Below are 10610 nucleotides of genomic sequence, written 5' to 3'. Positions count from 1 at the left end.
GTGATTCAAATCTTTGACTTATCCTTACATGTGTACTTGTATAGTCTTATGTCATAACCAATCAATAACTCCTCCTAAATTTAACATCTGCAATCATAATTTAATTTTATCCAGTTCTACAATGTATGTTTTCTCTTACTCTCACATTTTTATGAGGGTTGGGCACTCTCCTCGGACGAGTTTCTGCCCACAACCCTCATATTATTCTATAATTTCTAATTTTTACATTTAACAATGCAAATCTGATAAACCATTGTCTAGCACACCGTTTTCGCGCACCAATTTAATGCAATTCCAACCTTTATAACGAATTGATACACAAAGACAAACATTCACAGAAACAAACACACGGGCCCACAACATAGACATGATAATCTTCCCAGCTGATAACAAGGGTGGGAGGAGCAACTGAAGTGCGGAGAGCCTCGTTACCGCCACGTCGCATAATGCAACCCCCCACCTCTGTCCAAAATATGCATTTGTCAAGATATTTTATATTTTCGGTGTCAACCCCTTCCATTAATTTCCAATCTTTGCATTTTAATTCATGTCGGGGTAGCGACTTTTGTTTGCTATTTGATTTTCCCATGGTTTATTTCGGAGTTGGCAATTCGAATGGCACTTACAGTGTCCTAAAGCCAATTTAATTCACAGGACAGTGGTAAAATATTCAATGAGTGGTAAGTCTCCTTTCCTATGCTTCCACACAAAGCCACTGTTTACAATCCTGTGTGTTTTATATAAAGGAGAGCTCAAATGAGGTCACTCTCAGCCAAACCATACACACACACACAATGCGCACTTTTATCGTCTCACAGGCAAGCAGGGGAGTCTGCCTTCCCGTGGATTTTACCAAACTCTTTAACCTTCCTATTTTTGCCCTTTTCTTGAAGTAGCTATAAAACCTATCTTTTCATGGATAAGGGAGCCAAACCAGCTAAACAAGAGTTAAGAAAAACATTGGATGAAAAAAGATTGTTTTTAGGGTATATTTTTTTTTTGGGCTGATTCAATACACGGGTTAAAAATGACCCGCTAACACCACAGATGGCAGCAGAAAGCTAACACATTAGGAAGGTTAAGTTAGGAGGCCCCACGACACCTCAGCGGAATTTAACTGCTCCAAATTACCTGTATTTCTTTAGAAAACAGAGGAGTCCGCCCTCCCATGGAATTTAACTGACTTATAAGTCAAGGGACTCTATCATCCCAGCGGAATTTAACTGTTTTTAATTGCACTTGATAGGGTCTAGAATTGTCAAGGTTTTAAGTGACCTCTTGTCACTGCACATCATTCCTTTTAACAAAATCAATATTCGTACTCACAGTCTGCTGGTTCTTTTCCTCGGATGTTCTCGTCAACCACTCTGGTGTCCAGCGCCCCGTGAAAAGGGTTTCTTTATAGGCCTTGGCCAAGGACTTGTCCTGCGTCGAAAAGTCAGCTGGACCCCCGAAACAGTGGGCTTTGCCTCGTAAGAAAAGAAACAAAAGTGATGCACAAAGTGTTGCGTGCAGATATGGCTATATCAGCAAAACAGTTTAAGCAATTAATAACTTTCTTGGATTCCGAAAGATAAAAAGAGAAAGTGACGTTCTTTAAGGAAGATCAGAAGGTTCATAACGCATCGTTTGACGTGTTGTTTTCACGATTTGTTCTGGTGGACGTCATTTTTCTGCTGAGATGTCAGCAGTATCTTGTTTGACACAACCGTCATCTCGCCCCTGACCCAGCCGTAATCCTTCTGTTCTGTTGCACAAGATAAGAATCAGCAAGGCAAAGCAGCAAGCATACTGAGCAGTAACATTATGAATAAGTACTCATTAGAGAACGCATGATAACATATATATACAATTTTTCTAACACAAAGTCTGATGGCGGCCGTGGGTCCGGCGTCGCTGGAGCAAAGTCCGACGGCGGCCGCGGAGCCGGTGGCGCTGGAACAAGCTCCGACGACGGACGTGGGTCGGGCGTCACGGCGGGAGCTGGTGGTGGAGCTTGGTCCAGGCACTGGTCGCTGTGTTGGACGGATCATTCTGGCACGGATTGAAATGGAGCAGGGCAACCAAATGCAGCTTGGACCAGGGTATATTGAGGGAAAAGACAGTTGGATGGGAGGATAAGGGGAACAAGCCAACAGAACCGGCAAACTAACATAACTCAATGGACCGACCGACAGACTGGCTAACCGAAACAGAACTAACAATCAGGAAACAACAAACGAGACGAGAAGACATCAACAATACAACAAGGAGTGACACGCAGACAGGACTTAAATACGAGAGAGGTAACGAGAGGCAGGTGACTGTGATTAGTACATTGATTGTGAGTAGACACAGGAAGGGAGGGGCGAGTACACAGACACGGACAGAAACCATGACAACCTACACATAATGAAACAACCGGGGACGAATTGTGACATATATGTGTGTAAGCGCATATATATATATCTATATAGTAAATTTATTTAAGGTTGTGAACTCTAGAAATATTTTTAAAGTACAAAAGTAGGCAATTTATGGTCAGAGAAATCCAAAATGACTATTTTTAATATAAAAAATAAAAACATTATGTTAATAATTATGTAATAATAAAAATGAGTTAAGTAAAAGGACTGACTTTTAAAAAAACAACAATTTCAAGTTTATTAGGTGCGGATAAAAGTCTTAGATTTTCTTCAAAATGTGCGGCGCACCCTATCATGCAGTGCTCCCTGTGTGTTGTTGTAAGGCGGACGTATTAAAGAGCGCCATGAGAACGTTAGAGGGAGAATTGTGGGCGTGGATTTGCAGTATGAATGAATTTAAATTTAGTCTGCGCCACAGTTTTGTTTATTATACTTTTTTGCGGGAGCTTGAAGCAGTGGATAAAGGTACTATCTATAAAATGGGTGTGTGTGACTGTATTGGAACCAAAAGAAACAACAACGACATCAACGATCCGACAGGGAGTGGCACGCAGACAGGACACCTGCGTGAACTTGGCCCCCCCAACCTCGCAAAATTTAAGGAAAATAGTCCGATTCGTTTGTGCTTCGTTTGTGCCGGTTTGTGCAGCAAAAATCATCGTTTGTGCTGCTATGGTTTTTTAGTTATGAACGATTATTTTATAGGTCATCCAGAGTTCACCCAGCCCCCCCTTTCCCCCCAAATGGACCCAAAATGGTACAGTTCGTTTGTGCTTCGTTTGTGCTGGTTTGTGCAGCAAAAAGTTTCGTTTGTGCTGCTTCCGTTTCGGAGATATTAGACATTTATTTTTTAGCGATGACGTCATCGAGCCCCCCCTTTTTCTCCAAATGGACCCAAATTGGTACCGTTCGTTTGTGCTTCGTTTGTGCTCGTTTGTGCAGCAAAAATCATCGTTTGTGCTGCTATGGTTTTTTAGTTATGAACGATTATTTTATAGGTCATCCAGAGTTCACCCAGCCCCCCCTTTCCCCCTAAATGGACCCAAAATGGTACCGTGCGTTTGTGCTTCGTTTGTGCTGGTTTGTGCAGCAAAAATTTTCGTTTGTGCTGCTTTCGTTTCGGAGATATTACACATTTATTTTTTAGCGATGACGTCATCGAGCCCCCCCTTTTTCTTCAAATGGACCCAAATTGGTACCGTTCGTTTGTGCTTCGTTTGTGCTGGTTTGTGCAGCAAAAACTTTCGTTTGTGCTGCCTCCGTTTCGTAGATATTACACATTTATTTAATAGCGATGACATCACGTAGCTCCGCCCCCGTATTTACTTCCAAATGGACCCAAAATAAAATAGTGCCGTTCGTTTGGGCTTCGTTTGTGCTGGTTTGTGCTGCAAAAAGTTTCGTTTGTGCTGCTTCCGTTTCGGATATATTAGGCATTTAATTTCTAGCGATGACGTAACCGTATTTCGTCGCGAATTTCAAGCTCCTGGACTGGAATGCTCCTTATGTAGGACGAATACAAGGTAAATATGTTCTTCGTTTTTTTTTTCTTCTTTTTATCTTGCAGAAAACTTTCACTGCGGGAAACGGCTTTTGGTACGAGGATATTTCTGTTCTTATTTTTTTTATTGTGCTTATCGATTAATTCCCTTGTTATCATTACGCCTATATGATCATTATTTTCAATTAAATCTGACGTGTAAAAGGTTCACTGCAACCTAAATACCTGGTGAGTCTATGTTTGTTCCAAAACATTGATTAATGCAACAATTAATACATGTATGTGAAGTTGATGACAGCCAGAAAAAGAAACTTGAAAACGTGAAAAAATAACTTTCTTTGTCAAAGGGATCATCATCAACATTTTTTTTACAACAATTCAAACAATGTATCACTGCAATGTGTAGAACACAGCATGCGGGAAGATTTTAGTGTTTACTGATGCTGCTTTCACTCCACTTCCCAGGTCATTATAGATCTCCCAGGCATATGCAGTCCTCCTGCAGTATGCCACATAATGGCCAAGAGAATCCTGGGTCAGTCCTGGTTCAAAGCCAATGACAGCTCTTAAAGTAAATGTCTTCTCTTTTAGCTCCAGACTGGAGGGAAATTCAAGCAAGGCAACTTCCTTGCAACTGCTACCAAGGTCAGTGTCAATCCACACAAACTCTCCCAGATTGTAGCTGTGAGTGACATTACCTGAACACAGAGCCTTGCCTGTACTGTCGTCCTGTGTTTCGAATGAAGACGGACACTGGGAAGGGTTTTCTATTGGCCTGAGGCAGAGAGAGTCAGGAAGACTGAGTCCCTCTTCAGCAGCAGTCTGAAGAGAAGCCATGCCACAGGTCTGCAGGACAGCAATGTTTACACAAACAACTGAAACTTGCCTCGTTACTTGTTGGCTTAAACTGCAGTACTGTGAGGAGCATTGTTTTATCAAATGAACACTTGGGATATTCCTCATTGCGCTCTCAATTACAGTGGAGATGTGGCATTGTGCATCAATTTGGAGAGCACCAGAGGTCAGGAGGACAGGTTTGAATATTTGCCCCAGCAGTTCTGCCCTCTGTGAGTATACCTGTTGGTTCACACCCTGTGTTGTGATGGTTTTCACCAGGTGGAGGAATTGGTTCCCATGTTCATAGTTCAGAACAGTCTTTTCAAATGAAAAACTTTCACAGAAAGAACAGCATAAGCATTGCAAGACAGAATCAAATGCACAGGTATTGAGCACAAACACTTTTGATGTGCGAAGTTAACAGGCTGTTGATGATTCCCGTTTTTCAACAATGGTACCTTGACTTTTTTCCAGCCCACTCGTGTATCAATATGCAGCCATTCAGGACAAGGAGAAAGATATGACGTGATCTTTCTTTTCTTCGGTGGGACCGCTAAACCTCTCCAGTTTTCAACTGCACTGTCAGTAGATGCATCTGGCTCCGCTTCAGGATGAGATTTTTTTTCCCTTTTGTTTACTACTTCAGTTTGAGAAGTACTGCAGACGTTGTCAGGCTCTTTGACAGTCGTGGCATCACACTCATCCTTTTCACTTTTTTGTTTTGCAAAGCAAATCCGCATGTTTCCTTCAATGAAGGAAAGATGACGAGCAACAAACCGGTCCACACGAATGGGTAGGCTTTCATGCTTGAAAAGGCCTTTTTTTATGTTTTTGAACTCTGCTTCAACAGCTGCGGAACTTGCAGTGATGCTGGTGCTTTTGAAGAGAGGGACCATTATTGCTGTCCAGAGTGGCAAGTAACTTCCAAGTCTTGTTATTTGGGGTATAATCTCAGGGAGGAAGTGGATGTTGTCTCTATCCCCATCAGCCATGGCAAGTGACCTGCTCTCCTCACATATTTCTGTCACCCACTGTCGGACATTAGTCTGGATGTGTTGGTTTAATGCATCACTTGGTTCTTGTCCCTCATCTTCCTCATCTGAAATGGGGACAAATTCCTCCGCGATTTGCGCTCTCAAGTATTTCTTGCACTTTTCTGATGGGATAGGGGCTCCAGAACTGTCATTACCCTCTGTCTCACTCAGTGCCACAATGGTGATAGCACGGAGAAGTTCTTTTGCATGTTGCAAACATTGTGACTTAAGAAGCTGTGCTATTGATCTGACAAAGAAATCCTTAACACGAGGTCTTTTGTTTTTCAGGCAGTCCCATCGGCAGATCATCTTAATACAGTGTGCTACATCTACCCTGACAAAACATGGGGGTAGCTGTCCAGGCTGATTCCCATGTGAAATGTTAAAGCACTCATTGATGTAGCTCTTCAAATCAGGATGAGGGGTAAAAGCTTTGACTAGAGCTCCAAGAATCGCCAGCGAAAAGTCACTTACTGCTTCTTTAGGAGCAGATGCACCTGCATGGATCCATTCCTTCAGCCACTGTGTGATAGCATTAATATCATGCTTCTCTGACAACATCTGCACGACTGGGACACTGGAGCTGGTATGCCCTGTCATAACACCCTGATACAGGAAGATATGGCCAGACATGCCATTCGGCCTCATCAGTTTTTTAACTATTGAGCCCGTTGCATCAACACATAATATTGGGTGGGATTTCTTTAAGCTCTTGTACATATGCATTTGTGTTTGACTCCAATAGTGACAGAAAAACTTGTCAAGTCCAATGTCTTTGATGCTGTCACTGTGAGGTGCACTGTATTTCAACATCTGCAATGATAAAATTGGATTTTTGTCACCTAATGGCAAATCATTTTTCTCTTGCTTTGCCTTGCGCAGGGTGGCTAAATTTGGCTGGTGGCTTGGATCAGGGTCTCCGAAGGTCATCAGTTTATTTGCCTGTGATGCTCGCCATACATGTGGTTCCAACCTGCCCTCACAAAGTTCCTTGGCTACCTGGACACGCAACTGTCCAGATAGAAACCGTTTTGAGCTACCAGTGTGCAGAGAGTCATCACTGTTCTTAATGAAACAGTTCAATATTATTGGACTGTTCATTTCTGGCTCTTCGCCACAGTTAATGTTGAGAAGGCCATGACACTCCTTGCAGTATCCTCTGATTTCGATATAATTATTTGAGACCAATGGATAGACCTTGGCTCTTTTAAAAACAAATGTGCAAGGAATTTGGACTGTTTTCCAGATTTGTTCATTTATGATGTGGGTCCAGATGCCAGGCTTCAAAATTCTATATTCTCTTTTTTGGGTTCGACGGTTCTTATCTTTGTATTCAGCCTTTTCCGGAATGAATTCCATCCACTTGTCAAAAGGAATATGAAGCTGAAATGACCGTTCAGGGCCTCATTCCGAGCTTGCTTCACTGCTAGTTTCAGGATCAGTTTCATCATGACTGAATCCCAGAGCTGACCAGATATTGTGTCTGTTTGTTTTAACAAAGGTGTACAGAGCCTTTGCAGACATCTTCCTTTCCAACTGGTCACTCAGATCTCTCCACACAGTAGCACTTGGAATGGCTACCTTACCATTTTCAAGTATGGCCTCTTTTGAGGAGCAGAGAACTGCAACAATTAAATCATTGTCCATTGATGGTTGTTTGGGCATCTAGTTGAAGGACAAATATAATCAGTTGTGTATTTGTCGCTCGAAAAAGTTGCGCGTCTTTGTTTTTCGCCACCCTGTTGCGATATGTCTTACCGGACTGCAGAGGTCACTTTGCATGGTAATTAGTTGGATAATACATGTGTAAGAATTGAAGAGTTATGATGTCAAGTGAAAATTTGTTAGAATAAAATACATGACACGGGGTTAATGAAGATGTATGATTATAATCATGCAAACAAATTTGTTTTGCGGCACAATCAATTGGTACCATTTTGGGTTCATTTGGAGGTTACGTCATCGCTAGAAATTAAATGCCTAATATATCCGAAACGGAAGCAGCACAAACGAAACTTTTTGCAGCACAAACCAGCACAAACGAAGCCCAAACGAACGGCACTATTTTATTTTGGGTCCATTTGGAAGTAAATACGGGGGCGGAGCTACGTGATGTCATCGCTATTAAATAAATGTGTAATATCTACGAAACGGAGGCAGCACAAACGAAAGTTTTTGCTGCACAAACCAGCACAAACGAAGCACAAACGAACGGTACCAATTTGGGTCCATTTGGTGAAAAAGGGGGGGCTCAATGACGTCATCGCTAAAAAATAAACGTGTAATATCTCCGAAACGAAAGCAGCACAAACGAAAATTTTTGCTGCACAAACCAGCACAAACGAAGCACAAACGCACGGTACCATTTTGGGTCCATTTGGGGGGAAAGGGGGGGCTGGGTGAACTCTGGATGACCTATAAAATAATCGTTCATAACTAAAAAACCATAGCAGCACAAACGATGATTTTTGCTGCACAAACGAGCACAAACGAAGCACAAACGAACGGTACCAATTTGGGTCCATTTGGAGAAAAATGACGTCATCGCTAAAAAATAAATGTGTAATATCTCCGAAACGAAAGCAGCACAAACGAAAATTTTTGCTGCACAAACGAAGCACAAACGAACGGTACCAATTTGGGTCCATTTGGAGGAAAAGGGGGGGCTCGATGACGTCATCGCTAAAAAATAAATGTCTAATATCTCCGAAACGGAAGCAGCACAAACGAAACTTTTTGCTGCACAAACCAGCACAAACGAAGCACAAACGCACGGTACCATTTTGGGTCCATTTGGGGGGAAAGGGGGGGCTGGGTGAACTCTGGATGACCTATAAAATAATCTTTCATAACTAAAAAACCATAGCAGCACAAACGATGATTTTTGCTGCACAAACCGGCACAAACGAAGCACAAACGAATCGGACTATTTTCCTTAAATTTTGCAAGGTTGGGGGGGCCAAGTTCACGCAGGTCTTTTTTTAAGCATTTTTTCATTTGCACATTTTTGTCCGATCGCGCAACTGCAGCGCACCGGCGAACGTGCAACCGTTGCGCGCCGCCGACCGCGCAACTGCACCGCGCTGATCGCATTATTGTGACAGAGCGGTCCCTGAAATTTAGAAAATATTTATAAAGTCCTAATGTACATTCCAAAATTTAAGTGGACCTCAGTGCGCAGGGATCTTAATTTGGTCCGATCGCGCAACCGCAGCGCGCCGGGAGCTCAGTGTCGCATTTCTTTAGGAGCGTCTTTGTGTTTTAGGATGGCGTTACTGCTCCCACTTGCTTCCTTTGGAGGCATGATTAGAGTTGATGCAATCCTCAGAGTAACGAGAACGTGATAAAGAACGGAGTCAGTTGGCATGCGGGTCATCTCGGCTCATCTCGCGAGGTTCGACAACCGAATTTCGTCCGACATCCGAAGCAAACAAATCTCGAATTTTTCGTTTGAATACCAATTTGTTCGAGAACTGGGACGTTCGAAAACCAAGGCTCCACTGTATTACACGCACACACACACACACACACACACATTATATACATACACATTACATATATATATATATATATATATATATATATATATATATATATATATATATATATATATATATTATTGGAACAAAATCCTGTCATTCAGATTACAGTCTTGATCGGAATGGGCTTGATTTCTCAATAGGGAATGTACATGAAGCATTTTTCTTCAAATCAAGCTCTGAATAAATGCATCTGCAGTGTATTTTTATTTAGGTCTCATGCAATGTATATTTCACTGGTAAGCCTAAGTGTGACCGGGTCACGCTCATGTGGGATTTTATGGGACCTGGTCCAGGAAGGCACACTTCCTGGCACCAGGATGTATAGATACAGTGGTTGGCCATCTGTGTAGAATCAGCAAGGCAGGGTGGTGGGTCAGAGGTCATCCAGCAGCCCTTGTGTGCGTGCGATCGAGTGAGGTGGGGGCGCGGGGTATAAGATTCGAGGGCGGGAAGACAAAGGGACTTGACACTTTTGGCTAGAGAGAGACACTTCAATTCTAACATCGGTTGAATAAAATCTTTCCCCAATCAGCCGTGTGTCACTGAAGTTTTCCTTCCCCGAGCCAGCCACTTTTCCACCGTTTGCTTTTGAAGACGAGCTGATCACCGAAGAGAATTTACCACACATCCATGTAAACAAAGCCAGTATTAGCACAAAACCTTCAAGCGTCTGCTAGACTGCAAAAAGTATAAGGAAATGTTTGTGTCTCTTTACTTCTATTTAACATTGTGAACATGATAGTCAAGTTCAGAACACAGTCGCATTCCAGGTTTTCACACTTGTGTAAACACATTAGTTGGTGTTTATTTTTTCTCCATCTCTCCAAGATTGGAAGAGGTGGGGTTGCATATGTTAAGTCACATTAATTGTGGAACAGTTTTGAGATCCTACACTTTGTCTCAATTTTTTTTAAAACAAAAACTGGGCTTTTGAACTGGGATTTGCAAGCTTTTTATGTCCACATTATCTTAAACAGATTTCATATAAGAAATCAAGTTCAGAATCTGATTTGGTCATTATTTTCAAATTCATTAGATGAGGCAGGCATGGTCTCTGATCTGCTTAGCTTGAATTGCATTTTAACTTAGCCAGTCAGGGTCATCATCGTCATTATTATCACCAAACAGCGGAGCTGGTGGTGGACATCCCTTTAAACTCTGAAATACAAAAAGGTTACACTAATTAACCAACCAAATATGTGAAAACCACGTCTCCAAATAGCGATATATATAAATTATTTAATTCAATATTAACACATCACTCAAATATATTGGATTCAGTTTGACATAT

General features: G+C 42.0%; 1 protein-coding gene across 12 annotated transcripts in view; it reads right to left on the bottom strand.

The window, feature by feature from the left end:
- fkbp15b (FKBP prolyl isomerase family member 15b) overlaps nucleotides 1-10610 on the bottom strand; it is a 115832-nt gene that overhangs the window by 10605 nt on the left and 94617 nt on the right. For 7 of the 12 annotated variants that reach the window (XR_007490670.2, XR_007490677.2, XR_007490675.2 and 4 more), the window contains one exon: nucleotides 1327-2073. Coding sequence is in view for 1 of the 12 variants with exons in the window: in XM_049764198.2 (XP_049620155.1) it covers nucleotides 10400-10477 (78 nt within the window). In the remaining 11 variants the exon portion in view is untranslated. Of the gene's footprint in view, nucleotides 1-1326; nucleotides 10478-10610 lie in introns of those variants that run through there. The other 5 variants (XR_011086581.1, XR_011086582.1, XR_007490671.2 and 2 more) reach the window with 4 other exon arrangements.

This window comes from Syngnathus scovelli, chromosome 3 (genome assembly GCF_024217435.2).
Source record: "Syngnathus scovelli strain Florida chromosome 3, RoL_Ssco_1.2, whole genome shotgun sequence".
NCBI lineage: Eukaryota > Metazoa > Chordata > Actinopteri > Syngnathiformes > Syngnathidae > Syngnathus > Syngnathus scovelli.
Note: the sequence above shows the minus strand (reverse complement) of the source record. Positions and strands in the feature narration are given on the sequence as shown.